This window comes from Chaetodon auriga, chromosome 6 (genome assembly GCF_051107435.1).
Source record: "Chaetodon auriga isolate fChaAug3 chromosome 6, fChaAug3.hap1, whole genome shotgun sequence".
In the NCBI taxonomy this organism is placed as follows: domain Eukaryota; kingdom Metazoa; phylum Chordata; class Actinopteri; order Chaetodontiformes; family Chaetodontidae; genus Chaetodon; species Chaetodon auriga.
This window is the reverse complement of record NC_135079.1, coordinates 10,994,959-11,015,622: the sequence shown is the minus strand read 5'-3', so window position 1 is coordinate 11,015,622 and position 20,664 is coordinate 10,994,959. Positions and strand designations below refer to the sequence as shown.

General features: G+C 41.3%; 1 protein-coding gene across 4 annotated transcripts; it reads right to left on the bottom strand.

The window, feature by feature from the left end:
* Nucleotides 1-156: 156 nt before the first annotated feature.
* On the bottom strand, nt 157-20,105 carry myrf (myelin regulatory factor). 4 transcript variants are annotated; one of them, XM_076733501.1, is made up of 28 exons: nt 20,045-20,105; nt 19,144-19,775; nt 11,005-11,095; nt 10,594-10,872; nt 10,039-10,100; nt 9,104-9,326; nt 8,896-8,996; nt 8,616-8,730; nt 7,622-7,817; nt 7,454-7,530; nt 7,180-7,290; nt 6,979-7,084; nt 6,166-6,366; nt 5,752-5,860; nt 5,431-5,540; nt 5,189-5,349; nt 5,010-5,082; nt 4,834-4,916; nt 4,646-4,714; nt 4,459-4,542; nt 4,182-4,249; nt 3,977-4,051; nt 3,669-3,899; nt 3,405-3,498; nt 3,065-3,127; nt 2,739-2,844; nt 2,491-2,565; nt 157-2,375 (listed from the first exon to the last, which is right to left on the bottom strand). In XM_076733501.1, exons 2-28 carry the CDS (start codon nt 19,187-19,189, stop codon nt 2,295-2,297), a joined length of 3,090 nt encoding a protein of 1,029 aa, XP_076589616.1. In that variant the 5' UTR covers nt 19,190-19,775; nt 20,045-20,105; the 3' UTR covers nt 157-2,294. The 4 variants fall into 4 exon arrangements, with proteins under 4 accessions (XP_076589616.1, XP_076589618.1, XP_076589617.1 ...); XM_076733503.1 differs by lacking the exon at nt 20,045-20,105 and having other exon boundaries at nt 8,917-8,996; nt 19,144-19,900; XM_076733502.1 differs by lacking the exon at nt 20,045-20,105 and having other exon boundaries at nt 6,994-7,084; nt 19,144-19,896.
* Between the last annotated feature and the right edge of the window lie 559 nt (nt 20,106-20,664).

Below are 20,664 nucleotides of genomic sequence, written 5' to 3'. Positions count from 1 at the left end.
GTTTTTGCTAGGATGGTGCGAAACCCGCTACCGGAGAGGCAGAACTCAGGGCAACAGGAGCCCAATAACATAATGACTGATAGTAAACCCTCGGCTGCCATCTAGAGGACAGTTCGCTTTCAGCTCATAAAGCCGTTGGAAAATCAAACGCAGCAGGAAATTCAATCACAAATTTATTTACTATATGCATTCATAGTATTACAGCATATTTTTGACAAAACGTTTTGAAAATGTAATGATAAAATGGGCTAAAAAGATAAAGTAGTGATATTAAAGCACTCAAAGACTTTTAGTGTTATGGCATTTTCTCTTAACAAATAGTGCTAAAATTAGTGTGTGTGTGTGTGTGTGTGTGTGTGTGTGTGTGTGTGTGTGTGTGTGTGTGTGTGTGTGTGTGTGTGTCTGTGTTTTCATGCTTATCCATCATGTCTGGACTCCATTAGCTAAGAGTTAATATATTACAGATAATACAACAATCAAAAAAAAAAAACCTATTATAAAAACAATATGACAAAACACATCAGATAAAAAGGAGCATGGGTAGTAACAAAATGAAGCTATACAGTTGCATGTAATGCAGTCTGGTGCACTGGATAGAGCAAAAGCAGTTCATATATACAGTGCAAAAAGTGCTACAGTGGTTTCATTATGCTAGCTGGTGCATTATAAATAAGCTAAAATAGTACACTATACCCACTGATGTCATAATAATTATACTGAAAGCATTGTACAGTGTCATCATATCATGATAGATCCCATAAACTTCAGTCTGATGGCTATTTTTCCTATTTAATATTGATTTTACATTTGAGATCCACCCTTTTGTTTTTTTCTTTGTGGACACAGGCATATATGGCATATGGATTTAAAATCAAATGTCAAAAGCAACAAAAGCATGGTGTGAGAGTAAGTGGAAAATGCCTTTAAAACAAGAAAGGATAATTGAAAACATTATAGAATTCAGTTATATTAAAAGTGTTATCACTACATATTCTTATTTGTATAGGCACATGAAAAATATTTAAAAACATCCAGAGAAATACATGAAAGAGTCCAGTGTATCATATCCATTTTTATCTCGAGAGTGTGCGTAAATAAATGCAACTCTGTCTCAGCTTTACAATGGAGCCGTTAAAAAGGAAATTCCAAAGCTGAAGCAGCATTTGAGTTGCCTCTGAGCTGAGATGTATCATTTTAGAGAAGTGATTGGGCATGCATCTGACACAATATATGCCATTTATTTCCTTACCAGCATTCTGTCCAGTTAGCAAAATACAGTGTAAGCTATTCCAGTGTTTCTTGAAATATTGTCAGTGTTTGCATTTCCACATTAGATGCTAAGAGCTGTCAGTGTTTCTACATGTTCTTCTCCAGTGATTTGTTTGCTTATCCAGTTTCATAGCATGTCATCCAGTGAATCTGCAGTTCCCCATTTGAGAAACAGTAATAAGGATTTCTGTGTGGTCGTATGCATATGTATAAGCATTTAAAGTAACGATCTGACATTTCATTCAATGCCACAGTTGAGATAGGAATTCTGCAGAGTATCTCCCACTTTGTACAGTGTTTAGTCAGACGCTGCATGAGGAGACAGCAGACAGTGTAGTCGACTGCAGCAGCCTCAAACACAATGCTCCACTGTAGAGACCCAGGATTTGCCAGTGTGCACTACTGAGGTATATTTCCAGTGCGAGTTGCAACCATTCACTGTGGCCTTCAGCAGAAGCCAATGATCTTCTCTCCAGTGTATTAAACTACTGAGAAGTGTTTTTGTTTTCAGTTGACACTGGTTTCAGTGTACATACAGAATCCTTGTGATAAAAAAGAAATTGAAAAAAGTGTGTAGTGTCATCTCGAGTATCTTAGCCTGGACTTCTTTAAGAAACTTAAATTCTGATAAAAAGTAATTATGGCTTATAGTAAGTATGGCAGACATAGTGATCAGTAATTAAATGAGCTATGAACTCATGGATATTACTTACACAATGGTAGTTAACAGTGATCCAACACAGTTGTCAATTACAGTGATCTAAAACATTTTCAGTGACAGAAAAAAAAACCTAAACAGTGTTTCAAATTCCAGTGATCACAGCAAAAAGAGATGTCTTAATGCATATTCATATGGAGGGGAATACAGTGGGGACAGGGGCATATAGCTTGTTCTGTATGAATATCTTTAAAAATAATGTACAATAATGAGACAAAACCTGATCCCATCACAACAGCGTACAAATGGAACCACAAAGGAAAAATGTGGCATACTTTAAAGGCACTGGGACACATCGTCTTCCTTCTCACACACAGCTGCTTTCAATGAGGAAATGGTAGTCAGAGTATGACGAAGTTTCTTCTTCAGTGGCACAAGTCACGTCACTCTGTCAATGAAAGGGGTGTGGAGATAAAAATCATTAGTCAGTCATTGACTTTATTCCAACCAAGAGCACAAGCATCTGAAAAGCCCCTCATAGTCTGGAGGCCAAGTTTACTCACAGACAGGGAGACACGGAAGTGATAGGTGATGTCCTGGAAAGACAGCACGGGCACTGACCACAGGTGCTGAGTCCCCTTAGAGAAAGACACAGAGAGTATAATGAGTCAGTGTATAGTTATTTGCAGTAAGTCACCCTTGGGGAACTAAGTACTGATAAATAATAACTCTAGTTTCACATTCAAAATGACAAAAAAAGAAAAAAGCTTTAATTTCTTGATTAATCTTGATCAAGTACATCGTTATGTACCTTTGTTGATGTACTCTGTCCACCATAGAGCTCTGTCTCTGTGTGGTTGGGGCATAAATGTCCCTTGGTGGCTCCACATTGCTGTACCCACACGCTGTTTGTGGACCTGCAGTAAATGATATATGTTTTATGTCTCCGTGGCCTATTAAGTCTCTGAAATTGAAAACGCTTTGTTTTCTTTCCTAACAATTTCCAAATAATTTCTTGAAAGTTAACTGGAAGTGTAATTTGGAACTCATTATAGGGAACGTAGAGATAGATAGTAAATAAAGTGTTACCATGTCATGCGTGTAGATACGTAGCGAGTGTCATGTTTGTATACTTACTTCATGTGCAAAGTGATTTGTGAGATGGAGGAATTTCTGCTTCCATGGAGGGATACTGTGTAACTAGAGTTGACAAAGAGAAAAATAATATCAAGCATGAAGACCTGAGCTTAAACTAACTGCGTAAGAAGAAAAGAAGACAAGTAACTTGCACAAACGAGTGAAACAAATGCAAATGCTTCCATACAGAGAATAACACTCAGTGCTTTGATGACTTTGGAAATGATGGGATTTATATGGTGGGGCCTTCACAGTCACCAGATCTCATTGCTTTTTCCTTTCATTCATCACTTGTCTGTACGATATCAGATGAAGACTCATGCAACTTTGCGGTATATACCTGCAGCTCTCTGGTGTTGCACAAGTTTGTGCTGTGATCTCTTGGTTTGTCTCGACGATATGTAGACTTGTGAGAGAGGGAGCTGACCTTCCTCCTGCAAAAATAAGAAAAGCTGCACTATGAGCACTATAATCACAGCATTCCATTGTGCAGTATGTAGATAAGCATTATTTGCTGTGGTCAAACAAATGCCTTTAGTGCGTTTGCAGACTTCATATTACGTGTGTGAAGAAAGTGTCGTTCGTGAGCTGTTTGTGGATTTACCCTTTGTGTGTAAGCTACGCTGTCTGCGTGACAATGTCTGCTGACCCCCGGGCAGACGGTTGGTAGCTCCCACTCCATCCGGGTCTGTGGGTAATGGCCTTTTGGACTTAGCAAGGTATAAAGGTGGTGAGGTGTGACTCAGGCGGTTTCTGCCGCGGCCGTCTTTGTCCATCAGTCTGGACTTGGCCTTCTTATTAATAGTGCTTGTTGTGGGAGCCAGGCTGCCTAAATCTGGAGAAGTTAAGATAATTAATCTGCACTGAAGATAAATGTATACTAGAGGAAAATACGTCATATTTTTGACTTACCTGGTGTGGATTGGTTGTTACTCAGTGTCAAAACTGTAGCTGATTGGTTGTTTACGGCTGTAGTTGAACAGCAAGCTGGACGATTTGTGAGAGTATAAAAAAAAAGATCTCAGTAAAATGTACTTAAATTTTGTCTCTATGTCCTGAGTGAGTTGATGATTGCTGTATTTTTCAAAGCTGCCAAATTTAGATAGGATCTCATCACCTGGTGCAGGGGTGGTGGACGATGGGGTATACGGACTCTTGCGTGACGATCCCAGTGCTGCTCTGGACCTGCACCAATCAGAAGGCGGTACAGGAAGTCAAGAGCAGGCTTTGGTTAAAATAATGATGCATTTAAAACCCAAAGAATTTTAGGGTGCTCAGACATGTGACTCATGATCACGACAAAAGAAACACCCAGCTAAGCAGTCAAAGATAAGACTGAAAGAGTAGATCATAAAGGAAGCAGGTAGCAAGAAAGGCAGATGTTGAAAGCGTACCATGGACAGACAGGTGGACAGAAAGTTACAGTGGCAGTGAAGATGGGCATCCAAGAGATGTAGAGAACACAGGAAGGAACAGAGCTACAGAAAGCAGGAAGAGATTATGTAGAAACACATTCATGAGGAAGTAGAAAATTGATTTCTTTCACTGTAAAGCTTAAGTGTCTCCCTGAAAAGCACGTACCCATCTTTCTCTGTGACGTCTCCTCTATGATGAAGAGTCAACACATAAAGGACGGACATGGAAATGACACTGTTGCAGGGGAAAAAAGATCCAATACATCATCATCATCATGTCACCGCTGTACACAGATGAAGCAGATTTTTCTTTACCCACCACATCCTCCCCAAACACATTTTGCTCAGTCTAACCTGAAGGCCATGACAATGACCAGGGCCAGGATGGTTCCCTGCATGAACCTCTGGCTGATGCAGCCTTGATCTGGGAGCAAATTCTGCAATACACACAAAGATTACATTAAAGTTGTAAAACCTGAGTCACCTATAAGTTTAAGACTGTTTTTAAATCCATCATTACCACCACAGACCTTGCTCCCAGGTTTGACTGTCTTCTTCTTGAGTGGGCCGCTTCCTGTTCTGCTAAAGTAACTCCCTGATTGGCTACATGGACAAAGAAAGAGTAAAGTAATTTAAACTAAGTCCCTTCTATTCCCACAAGATTCCCTCCTGCTCTGAAGCCTAAATTTGAGGCGACGTCTGCTCTCACCTGACAGTGCCTCCGCTCACGGTGCTCTTCATGCTGTCGAGACGACGCAGCTTGGCCAGTTTGCGGCTCCAGCGCTCCAGTTCATCTATGCGGGTCTCCAGGTTGTCTGTCAGCTTGCACAGCTCCTTCACCGCTCCCACATTCTCCATGAAGATACGTTCCTTTGAAATTAGAGGGAGAGCTGTTAGTGTGCACGGAAATAATGTGTGTGTGTGAACCGTATGTTCATGTGTATTCGTTACCTTGTTGACAACTAACAGGTTGGGGATAGTTTCTCCGTTGGCGCACACCACATCACCGCCCTCCTTCACTGCTTCAGGCAAGATTTGCTGAACTTCTTGAGCGATCACTCCTGCAGGAGGATATAACAAGTGCTGAAGTGAAAAAGAGCTGCAAAAGCATGATGGTGTGCATAGATAAGAGGAGGTACTTGTATAACAATATACATGCAGCAAATGACAGATCAAATATTAAGATATTAAGATGATAACATGCTATACAGTGTACAAAGAAATGAGATGATGGGGGAAAACATTTGACTTTGTTATTTATGAAGTCGTTACCAGTCTCTGCAGTGTTCTCTATGCCCACGGTGGCAGCGAACTCAGGCTTGTACTGATAATGGACCAGCCTCATCTGAGAGATCCGTTTCAAATTGTCTGTGGTGTCGACCTACACACAGACAGAATGACAACGACATGCAGATGGTGTGAAAACACGATGTGCATGTTGCAGATGAAAATGCTTGGATCAAACATAATGAAAAGGCAAAAGTCAGAGTTAAACTGCGCAGTCAGCTGTGCTGAGCTGGGCGTTTGGATGACATGATTCATGATGACAAGCACATGAGGCACAAAATGACACACACTGACAGTTTGGAAACACACACCCACCCACACACACACACACACACACACACACACACACACACACACACACACACACTCATATAGATACACACTGAGCATCATCCTGACCTCCTGGACATTTTCTTTGGCCCTGATGTCAGACGGGTGTACCAGGGAGCCCATGACCTTCAGGTTGCCATGAACAACAAGGGCCTCGTCTGGCCGGTCGGTGTTGATGCCGACTCTCCCGTGGTGGTACACCGAGTCTGGCAGTTGGCCACGCTGCCACAGCACCTCGTTGTCGCTTTCAAACTGGCCTGGGTTGGATGCCTGTAACAGAGACAAAAGAGAAGGTGCACAGGCAAACAGTGGTTCAGATATTTCTGAACCAGAGGCTAAAAAATTATTTCAATATTTGAGGAGAAATAGTTATTATAATTTATAGCTTATTCAATGTTTAAATTTACAAATACAAATTTACAAATATTTGCATCAAAGAGTCAGACTTTTTAATGAGGGAGGAGTGGTCGATGTAAGGATTTTAAGATAATAGAACATATTTTGTGGAAAAACCATATTAGAAAAAACATCATTAATCAAAGTACAGTGTTTCATATACATCTTAAAGCATGCCGGGGGGGGGGGGGTGTTAAATACATCATTGAATTATCTGAAAAAACCGCAAAGCTGTAAACATGTTTTTTCTTTGAAGATACATGGTTTTCACAGGACAGCAACAGCAGGCTTTGTTTCACACTCTGAAGTCGCCTAAACTGTGCATAGTGAAGTGTACTCTGTGTGTGTTGGGGATCAAATCCATGCAGAATCGACAGACAGACAATGGGGAAGGTGCTGAGATCCACACAGTGACGCGTGTACAGTAGACCAAGAGAAAGGTGCCACATTCACAACAGATATGATTGCTGTAGGAGGCAGACAGACATGGCCAGACGTTACCCTGACGATGATCCTCTCAGACACTTGAGCAGCCACAGTGTAGCTCTGACTGTGGGACTGAGCGTGCAGCGCCACCACCAGCATGAAATATCTATGAGGACGAAAACATCAGGAGCAGATGTGACGACTGGAGTCTGACTGGATCACAGTGAGTCATGTGTTTGCATGTGATGGCGTGTCTTTCACCTCTGGTCGGGGTTTGGTTTGCCCTTCTTCCTCATGTTATTTGCTGTGGTCTCACTGAAGTGGAGCCGCCCCACTGTGACCTTTGTGACCTGCTCTGAGGGCAGGGTGACCCTAGGAGAGACAAAATCATGAATTCATTATGCAGAAAAATCCTCCTTCCTCAGCTGTATACTGTTTGTGCTTCAACTGAAGTATAGGCTATTTTTTTCTGGTCTTTTTCGACTCAGCTGTTGTGACTGTATGTGAACCTATCCATCAAAGTGTTCAGACTCACAGTACTGGCTTAAAGGGTCTCTTGCTGCGGTCAGACTGTGACTGCTCCACACTGATAGACTGATTCATGGCCTCCACCTTGTAGCAAAGAGAGAAATAAAACATGCAGTCAACAGCTAACAATCACTTGTCACGCTGATGGCACGCTCACTATTTTGCCCTCACTCACCTTTACTCCATTGAGTTTGAGATAGAAGCAGTCAATGGGCTGCAGGCCTTCACTTGTCTTAATGTACTTGGGGTCTCCCAGCATGCCTATGTATACTGTGACCTGGAAATGGTTCTTCTTCTGGCAAACGAAAGCATCATCAGCCAAGGAGAAGTTGAAGCCCTTGTCAGCATCAACACGGTAGGTCGGCATAGGACTGAAGACAGGGAGAGAGATTGTGACATGTGAATAATGTCAATAGGAAGCTTGCATCTGTTGTACAAAGAGTGGAAAGAGAGTTTTGCCATTTTTAGCACCAGGGGGAGACTCTTGACCCTATTTCAGGGGGCTTCCACATGTCTTTATGTTCAAGAGACATGTGAATGGAGCATATGTAATGTACTCAATGTGCGGAGCTACTATAAAGAGGGTAAACCTGACACCTTTATTCTTCTCCTGTGATGCTAATGTCAATCATATAAAATAAAAGTCTCTGGTCTCTTGGTAGATCCCACTGTGTAGGCCCCTGAGGATCCCTGTTTTGGTGCCATTACTTACTTACGATAACTTCTGAAAAAGTCATTGAAAACAAACGAAAACCCTCTGTTCCTTTCCAGCAGCGTAGTGTGCTAAAGGTTGTGATGGGCAACCAGGTGGTTTTGATAACATATCTGAAAGGTCTTGTGAGTTCTTTTTAACCTTCCTCCCTATCTACGCTTCTTTCTATTTTGGCATTGCAAAAGAAAAAGAAGGTGCACACTAACTTTTCCCTTTACCCCTCCTCACGTTGGCTTTCTAAGCCGAAACCCTGCACTCATTCACTCCCCCACGCAACTCACCTCTGAGGAATTTGTAGACCTCTGCAACCCTGCTATTCCTTTACCACTCCCGCTATACACTTTGTTGAATTATTCTTTTAACCAGTTATAACTTCTTTCACTTTTGACTCCGGAAAGTTCTTGTGTTCCGCAAAATACAGACTATATGTATAGATGCCAAAATAAATTCCACCCACAGCTCTTTGCAGTTTGCATCGTATAGCGGCGTCCACTTGTTCTGCTGGTGAGGTTGCCACTTAATGCACTGATAGTTTGGGTCCAGGTAGGAGTTGTCAGCATCCTGCATTAAACCTGTGACAGATTGAAATATAAGCAATTAAAGCAAGAGAGAAGAATGTTAAGAATGTCTGCAACTGTTCCGCAAAAGTCTTTATCTGAGTGAGAGGTCAAGGGTAGGTAAGAGCAGGTGAGCGTGAGGTAGAGGAGGCGAGGAAGAGAGGAAGGATGCCTGCCTACCTGGTTCTTGTTTGATGATACCTGTGAGGATTTGGGAATTGAGGGTGCTGTTGGGAGAGTCGGAGTGCTTCCTCTTCTTGGCCTGGTGAACGGGAACGCCGCTGTGAGACGAAATAGAAACACACATTACTACTCTTGCCGTCATTCCTTCTGCTCCATACAGAGCGCACAGCACAACCCTCCCTCCTGTATTATGACCATGACTCACTCCTGCCCCTGAGGATGCTGCAGCAGCTGATGGAGCATCTGGGTCTGCTGCATGTCTCCACTTCCGCTTGTGGCTGGACCAATAGGATACTGTGATATCATGGGCTCAGGCTTCAGGTACATGTCCCGATGCATGCTGGAATAGTGACCGTGTGGTGGGAGGGGTGGCGTTGGAGTCATGTGACACATGTTCTCTGGTGTCATGGTCCTGATCATGTGAGGATCTAGAAGACACAATGAGGATGGAGCAGAATGTGTAGGTGATTATACAATACATGCTATTACAAATACATGCGATCACAAAGAGAACGCAGCTTTTTCTCCTTGAGATTCATCTGTTCGCATTTCAGCCTGCAGTTTATTACACTTCCCTCCAACCTTGGGTAAAGGTACTTTCCATTGTTTCAAACTGGAAAACTGGACGGTGGCCCATCAGATAGCATCATTCCACACCTTTTTACTAATGGGCAAGACTAACACAGGTGTGTGAACGACAAGAGGTACACAGTGACTTTGAGCACTGTTGTTGTTCAACTTGTATGTTGAAAGAAGCCGATCATACAGCGGTATGGAGGCACTTGAAATTAACGCTTATAAAGCTTCAAAAAAAAAACAAAAACAAAACGTATGTTGTTGATAAAATCTATTTTTCAAACTGTGTGAAGTGTTAATAATAGACAGATACACACTGTATTCAATGTATTGATTGGTTTGCAAATGAACTTTTCTTCTTGTCGTGATGAGTAACAGGTATTAACTTAAGCAGAGGGGTGGCTGTGACCCACACACACCTGGAATACTTCAGTGGCTTCCTCTGACTCACTCCACAGATTAAAGCACCATTTCTGTGTGTTGCATGGTCTCTTTTGTGTGTGCTCTCTGCCGCATCTTTTCTTGTGTATTTGTGCAGGGAAAGGAAAAAGATGTGTTACTCACCATTCACCTGCTGAGGAGAGTACGGCTCTGAGCTGGAGTCTGGGGGGGACTCAGGTAGTGTCCTAAAAAAGCAGACAGTGGCAGACGTTACAATCACCAAATCAGTAATATTTGACTTTCAAAAGTAGAAATACCTTAATTCCCAAAGAAATACCATGCTTGAAGTTGGCAAGCCCTTCCTCGTATATTCTTATTTTCAAAACTCCCATTATATTTAAGAAACCAGGATCAGAGTAAGTGTAGACGTTCTTTACACAAGATTGTGTGCGTCAGGATTTTTTTTCAGCAAGTAATTTGACTCTCTGTCTGTTATCAGTCTCCCTCCCCCTCTCGACCAGCCCGAGCTTTATTTGTACAAATGAAGCTTAATCACGTATTGATTGCATAATGGACCTGTAGTAGGGTGTGTGTCTAGTTTCGTTGCATGCTTTAAAAATAAATACTGCATCATCTGCTGCAACTTTTGCCTGAGTTCGTTTAAAATGTGAGTTGCGGGAGCATCTCAAACCCTTCTTGAATACCTCCATCCATCTACCATCTAGATGTTGTGCTCACCCTGGAGCGTAGTGGCCCCTGTGCTCAGGCTTGACGTGAGCCTGCTGTTGCTGCTGCTGGTGTTGCTGCTGCTGACCCAGGCAGGAGTAGTTGTGTCGGAGGCCCAGGGATGGACCTGGGGGGTAGGCGTTCTGACAGTTGGGGGGCCCAGGTAGAGGGGCTCCTTGGCGCAATGGAATAGGGGGGCTCACACCACACACCAACCCCCCAGCGGAGGACACTCCTGCCTGGGGAGATGAGTAATTTGGTCCCTGGGCGCTGTGGACCTCTGAGAAACAGCTGGGAGAAAGCAGAAGAAGAAAAGGGGATTAGCCTTATCAGAAAAAACAAATTCCTTTGTAACGACATGATCTGATTCAGTCGGTGCATGTTGTTTTGACGTTGCCGGTTTGGTCTGGAGTCCCTACTGACATGTCAGTGCTATCGTCCTCCTTGCTGATGTACTCTTCCAGGATACTGGTGTCGATGTTGGCTGGCTCCAGAGAACTGGTAATATCATGACCTGTGGTGAAGGGAGGGTCGGGAACACAGAGGGGAGATGGAGAGCATCTGGAATTAGCAACAGGAATCTTTCAGCAACTCCACACACGACCCCGACGGCTCTAGTTTCAGCACAAGTTTATGTTGTAACAATTCCCTGTAAAACTTAACTAATGACATTGCAGCAACTCTGTTTATTATTCATAGTGTTTTCTGCATACTCCAGAGAACTTCATTACATCATATCAATGCATTCATATAAGAAAAATTTCACAATCTTTGGCCGAACAGATAATCAAGATCATGTGGGCTCTGATTTGCTTTTCTGAGAATTTAAAGATTAAGGCCACGAGAGTGACCAACAGTCTAAATATGTGTTAGTAGTCAACATTACAAATCACATCCTGATGATTCAACCTCTGACTGGTTACACATATAGACCAGGAATCACTCCAGTAGGTGGTTACTGTTTTGTACTCAGGTACCTTTTCAAGAATTACAGTGAACATAAAGTAACTACATCATAATTACCAAATTATTAACCAAGTTCCTAAACTAGATTGTGTTGTCTCCATACAATTTGCCTCTGCCATAAAGATGAACTAAATCTAAAAGGCTGCTTCACCTCATTGTGTGTGGCAGAATATTTTTTTGCATTCATTTAGCATATATATAAAAGTCATTTTATAATTCCCTAATGCTCCCCTTTCGTCACCCCTGGGTCATTTTCAGCCTTTGATAGCCAAAGCCTCACAAATCCCAAACACATGACCCCGCTTAATCTTTAAAATACCAACATGTAGGACAAGCACTTTCCTATGCATATATTTAGAAAAGAGGAAATCACTTTATATAAACTGGGCCTCCATATTGCACACGGAGCAAACAACGCAAAGGTTACACGAGAGAAAGTGGTGCCTTTTCTTTAAGGCTGTCACTCGTTTTCCCAAAGTGCAGAAACAAAGTGAGTGTGAGAGAAGAGAGGGGGAGCAGGACGGAGGGGGTGAAGCAGAGGGTAAGGACCTGGTATACAGTGGGTGGGCAAGCAACCCCAGTCTTTCTCCTTCTCTCTCTCTCTCTCTCTCTCTCTCTCTCTCTCTCTCTCTCTTTCTCACACACACACACACACACGCTTTCTCTGATAGATTAAGCAGCTACTCAGTTGGGAATGCAAGGAATTTTTGTGTTAGCGTTGGAAAAAAAAAATCCCAAATCTCCTTTTCCCTCTTTTTTGTCTTCCACTAACACTTCACTCTTGATCAGAAACCCAACAGAAATGCCCCTGATTAGTGTCATTGTCACAGTTTCTCCTCTATGCCTCTTCACACATGGCTACCGCTCACCACAAGTGATTTAATGGGCCGTAGTATTTTGGGAATAATGTGTGATTTGTCCCATACATCAAGATCTTACAATCTTCTACCATTAAACCCACAAACCAAACCACTTGTCTCCTACCAGTCAAATCAAGAAGACTCCAGATTCTGTTGTTCAGCATTATACATCCTCATGTTACCATGATTTTTTAGAAAACTAGCATATTTACACTGACTGGCTTTCTTCAGCGGATAGAAACAGATGGTTAATGTCTCTTAATACGTGCCAGTGCAAGGGGAGAAAAGCAGGATGGTTCCCCGTAAAATAAGATCCAGATGTGCACCCCACCCAAAGAGGCAGTAAATTTAAGTTGGCAGGCCTGATAACAGAGAATGGAGAGATGGAGGGAGCGGAGAGGGTAGATAGATGGAGGGTGAGGAGAGCGGGGGCAAGAAAGACAGAATGTAAGTTTGATGTCTAAGGATGGAACAGAAGTGGAAATGGAAAAAAAATCTATAAGGGTAAAACCATGGAGAGGCTGTAATGAAGACATCTTTGTGTCCAAGAGACGTCCAAGGTGGAGCGCAGTTGAGTTCAAGTCAACAGTGGCAGAGGTTCAAGACCTATCTCCAAAATCAAGTCCTCGTCCAAGATTCAGTTGTGTTCAATATTTTTTTCTTTTCTTTTTAAGGAGGAATCAGCTCCAAATAGAGAGTCAATTTTATGTTTCATACTTATGGGCAGTATAAATACATCGACTTGAACTGTGGAAATAACAAAATGAAAACAGTAAAAACTACCAGCAGTAACGTTTTGGGCCACAAGGAGCAGCAGAAACAAGTTGTGAATGGCACCTTTTAGGTATAACCCAAGTATTAATGTGATGAACTTGCATATGTAAGCAACATTATCATCCATACGGGATCATGGTTCTATCCATACGTATACATATGTGAATACAAGGCACTCTCTTTGAGCTCTATTTTTGGTCTGATCCACTATGTTCATCAGCTAGAAGTTAACTGTGCCTGACTGCTGCTGTTGGGGTGCTGAGCAGGTAGTTTACAGGGCTTTTTTACTGAAAAACAAGAGTGATCTTTTTCACATTGTTTTCACAGTCATTTCATGCACTGTTATAGCAATAATATCAGTTATAGCCACTTTAATTAGTTGCACTTAACCTTTAAAGTACTGGGTCATAAGAAAATAGACATTTCGGGTGCATATGTGTTATCTAAATTAATCAGAAGTATTATTGTAATCACACATTGAAGCATTCTATTAAGTTTTCTTACTGGAAACTACTGAACTGATAAAAATTGTTGGGTAAGTTGATCACTGTTTGGAGACAAAGTTAACACTGAAAGAAGGTAAAAGGAAGTTAACCGGTACACAGTTCATAGAGTGGATACACCGCAAATCAGACTAGACTGTGGAAGAACGATTTCATTGGTGAGACAATAATCACAACATCAAGAGGTGTGCTGGACAGAACTGCCACAAAAAAAGAGAAAAGTCTGAATACTGAAAAAACTACTCAAGCACTACAACCCAAGTCTCTCATAACGTCCCATTTGGAACCAGTAAAGTTATAGGCAGTGCTGCCATTAAAGGCATTTTCTGCAGGCAAAGAAAAACAGAAACATAAATGAAGTCATTTTAAAATCACCAAATCAGTCAAGTTTAAATTGCTGTGAAATGTGTGTAAGTTTCTCTGCCCGCTATGTTTTTTCTCTGTCCAGCTGTGTCCAGCAAGGAACAGTGAAATGATTGTCAGTCCAACTTCGATACAGACTGGCCTTTTGAGAGATTAGGGGCTGAGGGGAGTGTGCGTTTGTATGTGTGTAAGAATGCGCATGCATGTGTTTGTTTGTGTGTGTGAGTGTGTGTGTTCCGTCACAATGTCAATGCCTGGGTTGTCAGCAGAGTAATAATCTAAAAAGAGCACAAACAGAGGAGCGAGTGTGAGTGCCAATTAAACATGGTTTGACTTGTATCAGTCAATCAAATGCACAGCTTTTTCTGTTCCTTACACACACCTTTTAAATAATAGTATTAATGTAATTATCTTCTTTTAGAAATGTATAAACTACTATTAAGACCACAGAAAGGCAAGAAAACGAGCTTAAAGATCCATAAAAGCTGGACACAATTTGGTAGATCTTCACTATTACACAGAAATGAGATTTGTGTGTACTCACATGTGTGTGTTAATAATTAAACACTTTCAAAGGAGGAACAAAGTCCGTCTGGTTATCAAACAGTTTGACTAGAATGAACTTGGCTGCACACCCACGCCACATACACACACATTGTACAGTGAATACCCTTCATAAGAGATTTCACATCAATTTATATATTGGACCAATAATTAAAAAAAAAGCTTTGCAACAGACATTTAAACTGAGGACTGTAGAATCATCCAAGGTATTGAAGAGCAGGTAGTAGTGTACAGTAAATGAACACGTGCTGTTAGTCAATGTCCTATGAGATGATTTAAATTTGCGTTGTCTGTTTATGCATTTTTCCCAGTAGCACGAGATAATGATCCAGGAATCAACTAAAAACAGCCTGACGGATTTTACTAATGTCAATACAATCAATGTACACGAGCAAACAATCTCTCAGCTCTTCTGTAAGATGCTGCACAGTCTCGAAATACAGGGATTGCGCCCGCAGTGTACAATCTAACACACAGACACAGACACAGAGCCAATGAAAGGAAATGTATCAAAACTACACTGAAAGTGTTAGACGGCTCTGCCATGAAGCCTGAGAGTTACAGACCTTCTCCATTTGTTTCCAGGATAGGGTTATTGGTGAAAGAGTGAAGAGGATCGCTATGACACAGACATTAATTCAGAGGTGAACACAAACAGAAAGCCCCTCACCAGGTAGGGACTAATTAATCACAACTAAAGAGAAGCAGAGCGGACAGAGCGGCAGTGTACCTGCACGTAGCCAAAGCATGTTGATGTCCTTGAGATGAAAGCACCTGAAAAAGAAGATGAGAAGAACAATTCCTCTCTATTTTTCACATGTTTCCCTACTCGGGCTGAAAGAGTTTCTTCTGCAGACCTGGGAGATGCAGATCAGGGGAACAAATGTGCGTGTGTGTGTGTGTGTGTGTGTGTGTGTGTGTGTGTGTGTGCATATTGTGTGAGTGCATGTGAGAAAGGCTCGGAGAGTGTTATAATAAGGATTATTTCCCAGTCATGAGAAAGGGCTGTACCAGGCTACCACACACAGCCCTTGTCGCACACAAGCACTGGTGGCACCGGCGGACCTGGCTCAGGAGATTACAGGACTGACATGGCTGGGACCGGGACACGGAGCGAGGTTGCAAAAAAAAAATGAAACACTCCGAATGTGAGGCTGAGGGCCAGCGGTGGACTTCCAATTACAAAGCATGGTCAACGAGAGACGATGAAGAAGATATTTAGGAGAGAAAAGAAGAGGAATGTATAGAAGAAGAAGAGGCAAAAAGAGGATAAAAGGAGACGAGATATAGAGCAACATGAAGAAGAGTAAAAGGAACAACTGGCTTATTAGGCTGATAATGTTCAGAAATCAGAATCACGATGGTCAAGAGAATATACTCATGTAATCTGGATGATTAAAAACTGTGTTTTTATTATTGGATCACAGACACCTACAGTCTTTATGGCTATACTTGGGTTATATACATTATGTGTGTGGCAATGACTGATATAATATAGGATGGCACTCTGATGCTGCACAAGTTTTTTTTTTTTTTTTCCACAACAGCCTCTCGTTGACAACAGATACAAATGAATTCATCTCATGAAGTCCAGTTCAACCACAAACCACACTCGCTGGCTGAGGATTACTCAGTTGGCAGTGAGCACTGATGGGAGTGAGGCACAACAATGAAAAATAAAACCTACTCGTAAGCACTGTAAGCCTGGCTGCTCACAAACAATACATTCCTCTAATTGCAATTCACCTCTAAACCTATAAATCAGAGGAACCATCCAGACTTGTCTCACGCAGGTTTTCCAAGATGGACGATGGCCGTTACATCCATGATTCACAACTACTGTGGGAGTACAGCAGGAGTTCCTTGGAAATTTGATACAGTATCACGTGTGATGAGTTCATCTTTTAAAGGCAGAAAGAGTGATAACTTGATGAATTCATCTTCAGACTAAGACGGTTAGGAGGTGAATATAAAATTTTATTTTGGGCATTAATAAGATTCCTCAGCTGTACTTTCTTTTGAGCTAAATTAGCAAATGTTAGCAAACTAACACATTGAGACAGTGACCATGGTAAACATTATGCCTAATAAACATCAGTATTTTAGCATCCTCATTGTGAGCATGTTAGTGTTCTGACTACGCATGAGACAATTAATCGATCCATAAAGTAGTCGATCCATAAGAAAATTACTGTGCAACTATTCTAAAAAATTGTTTTTTGGAGAAATCTTTTGTAGAAAATTTAGTTCCAGAGTCTCAGCTGTGAGAACAAGGCGGTTTTCTTTGTCTTACGTGGCTGTAGAGTGTTTCTTGGACTCTTGAAGGCGTCACATTTGGAGACTGTGATTTAACTCTTTTCTGACATTTTACAGACCAAACAATTCATCGAGAAAATGATTGGCAGATGAATTGATAGTGAAATAACTGTTAGTTGCAGCTCTGTTTCTGGTGTAGCATTTAACTCAAAGCACAGCTGAGTACAGCCTGATAAGAGCTGCTGCCAAAACTATTCGTCTGCATGACGATTGTACGTGAACATCTCAATTCCAGTGCATTTCGTCTTCAGGACATGCTGAAAACGGAGCACAGGCAACAAACGTCATGATCCTTTGTATGTACGAAAACGACTCTGCGAGTGAGAGCGACTCTTTGTTGTCTAAGTGAGTCAGAGAGGAGAAGGTCAAGTTTTGGGAGGTTGGTGGTTTAGATGGTTTTCTCTCAACACACCAGTCTCTCTCTCTCTCTCTCTCTGTCCACCCTGAGTCTGCAGTATCTCACCTCCTCACCCTGTCTGCTCACTGTCACTCTAATGGAGTCAGAAAGAGCGAGAGCCCGGGGGAAGGCCAAATAGTGGAGGAGAAACACCAGTCTCACCTCATTGTGTTTTAACAGCCACCGAGGCTATGCCAGGAATGTACACTGTGCATTAGTGTGAATGTATACATATTTCACTAATCCCATTAAAACACAGTTTGCCAGTGCCAAAATCCATTATGGCGCTCTGTGTGTGTGTGTGTGTGTGTGTGTGTGTGTGAGTGAGTGAGAGTGTGTCTTTTTTCAGATAAAGAGCAAGATCAACACGGACACTAATTGATGAATTATCTAAAATCTAAAATGCATTGATAGTACTTTCTGTCATCCAGGATCTGAGAGAGATATAATGAGGAGTTTGATATCATCAAGGTTAGTTAAGAGAAAGAACAAGTTAAAAAGGAAAACGAGGATCTGAGGCAGCACCTATGCCTCTCGTGGGCAAGTTGACATTTTAATACAAGCAGAAGTGGCTGAAATAAAGTCAAAGTAAGAACAACTCTCGTACTCCCAAAGCAAGAATGTAAACACACTAAATTCCTGTCAGAATGGCAAGCAACCTCTGACAGTCATGGATGGCTGTGTATATTCAAGTCAACACTCTGTGTATACTATAATCAAGTGTTAAGACTCTCTACAGATAACTTATTATACATAAAGCACAGTATGTGTTTTTTCTGGGCACTTGACTTCTGGAATATTTGACACCAAGTTTCTCTAAGGAAAAAACTATTAGTGAGATTCTGAGGCAAGCTGTTAATCAGTGAGTATGAAAAACTCTTCAAACAAATGTGACAAAGTGTGACTGTTTTGCCTGTGATTCATAAAATGTATCTATGGCTGGAATAAGGTTCACAAGACTGACTAACTTGAGTCTAACACACAAAGGGTTGGTAAATCAGAGATGTGTTCGGGACGAGCCAACAAACTCCTTTTGTACATGTGGGAAAAAGTTTATTAAAATCTCAATGATTCAAAGTCACAGTATATAACGTATCTTTATGAAGATGTCTTACTATGATTAACATAAATGACCTCTTTTCTTAACTGACCTGGGTTCTGTTTATGAGTGTTTGCCTCCTAATGATCAACACCACACTACAACCCATCACCGGCTGAAATCACACTGCTCATGTCTGTCTCTAACACACGCACATTGTGCCATATTACCCTTGCAAAACACACCATTTATCTTGACTTGAAATTCCTACACCCTTCAAACCGTCAACCCCACCCTCCTCCACCTCCTTTTTTTCCTTAGGATTCCCCGTTTAACTTGATCTGTTACCCATCACCAGCACTTTTGCTCTCTGCACCCATTAACCCTCCTTCCTTCTTGCATTTTTATGATAAACTGCAGAGGAAAGTTTAAGTGGAAAACAGAGTAAAGCGCACTTTAATGTTTGAGAAGCCTTTTCCTAAAAGTCCTGTAAGATCACTCACAAATAGTGCAGCTATTGTTACCCACCTGTCCTGAGCGGTGCCTCGTAACACTTTCAGCCAGGCTGTGCATTCAATGCAACATAAAACTACCACTGACACTTTAACACATTTGTTTTATTACTTCTTCACTGAAACAATTCTGTACAAGTCGAAGTGATTGTAAAAGTACCAAAAACACACCGTTTGCGTTTTCCTTTCATATTTCTGCACAATTATTTTATTACCGATGCGTATTAATACATAAAGTCGCCTTCAGATGATAATCAGGACTTCTTACCTTCAAAAAATCTCTGTAACGCTTCTGTTTCATCTACCACGTCCATCCTAGCGGGTCCCACATAAAAACTCCATGAAAGTCTCCCCTCGTCCGAACGGATTCAATTCGGATCGGGGAAACTTTCACATGGACATCACGGAATCCAGATGCTGATCTTGGTTCTTCTTGCGGTAGTTCAGCTAAATCCAAAGCTTCATGCGGAGAGCTTCTTTCTCCTGTTCAGCAGCTTGGCACTGGATTGACGTCCCTCAGCCAAACGCCTCCAATGACGCCGCGGTATAGACTTTAAAACTGCTCTTTTTTAAAATCAAGGTGCCACCAAAAATCCATCCAAGAGCAGCGTTTAGAAGCTTTCCTCCTGACGCACCTTGTCCTCAGCCCCCACAGGCGTCTTCATAATAAGTTGTGGTTTTCGTTTGGCAAAAAACGTCCTCATCCTGCGGGAAAATGAAAAAAAAAAAAAAAAAAAGATGGACAGGAAAATATAAGTCTTTCAAAAAAAAAAAAAGAAAAAAAAAAGTGTGCGTAAAAGTTGGCCAAGCTTGACTCCCGAAGTCCCTGGAGTTGATCCTCTTCCTCCTTTGCCTCTCTGTCTCAAACAGGATGTGTGCAGAGGAGTCGGAGGAGAGGAGCTGAAGCAGGTGAGAGATGTGTGAAGATCCCCGGACAAAAAAAAAAAGAAAAAAGTTAGTGTAAACACTCATGAGTCTCATGACATTAACATTTACCTCATAACGAGCTTTCATCAAGAGCTGCAACAAGTAGTCGACTGAAAAGAAAATTAATTGGTTTATTGTTTTCGTCATTTTTCAAGCAAAGATGACAGAACTTTACTGCTCTCATCCTCTCAAGTATAAAGATTTCCTGTTTTTCTTGTCATATATGTTTGTAAGTGAAATACCTTTGTGTCTTGGACGATTGAACAAATAAAGCAATCTGCCAAGTTGTGATTTCCTACAACAGTTAATTGAAATAATAATTATCAGCAATCCGTAGTATGATCCATTATTAAAATAACTGTTACTTGAAGCTCTTACTGGTATATTGTGTGAGGTTTGGTATTTGAAATAAATATAAATGTTTATTTATATTGCATATTTATATAAATATAAAATAGAATAGTATTTTTCCTGAACATTTCAACAGGAAAAATAAAGTATCATGCTCTAAATCTTTAAACGGACTCGTTATCTGTTGTAATTCGTTCTCCTTCTGCCTGTATCTGTATGCGTGCATGTCTTTCCATCCTGGAAGAAGGATCCATCCTCTGGTTTCTGTTTTTGTATACTGAGTTTTTTTTATTTGTATTTTATATAGAGAGGATCTAAAGATTTAAAGCCTTGACACAAATGTGTGATACATTTTAAAAGTGGATTTGACTTTTCTTTAATCATATGAAAACACCACATAAACACAGCATGCAGTGTTAGAGGGAAAAAAAACATCCCTACACAGTTGATCTAATGTCATTATGTGCTGTCAGGTTCAGTTTTAACCTGATTCCTGGTCCTGAAATAAGTA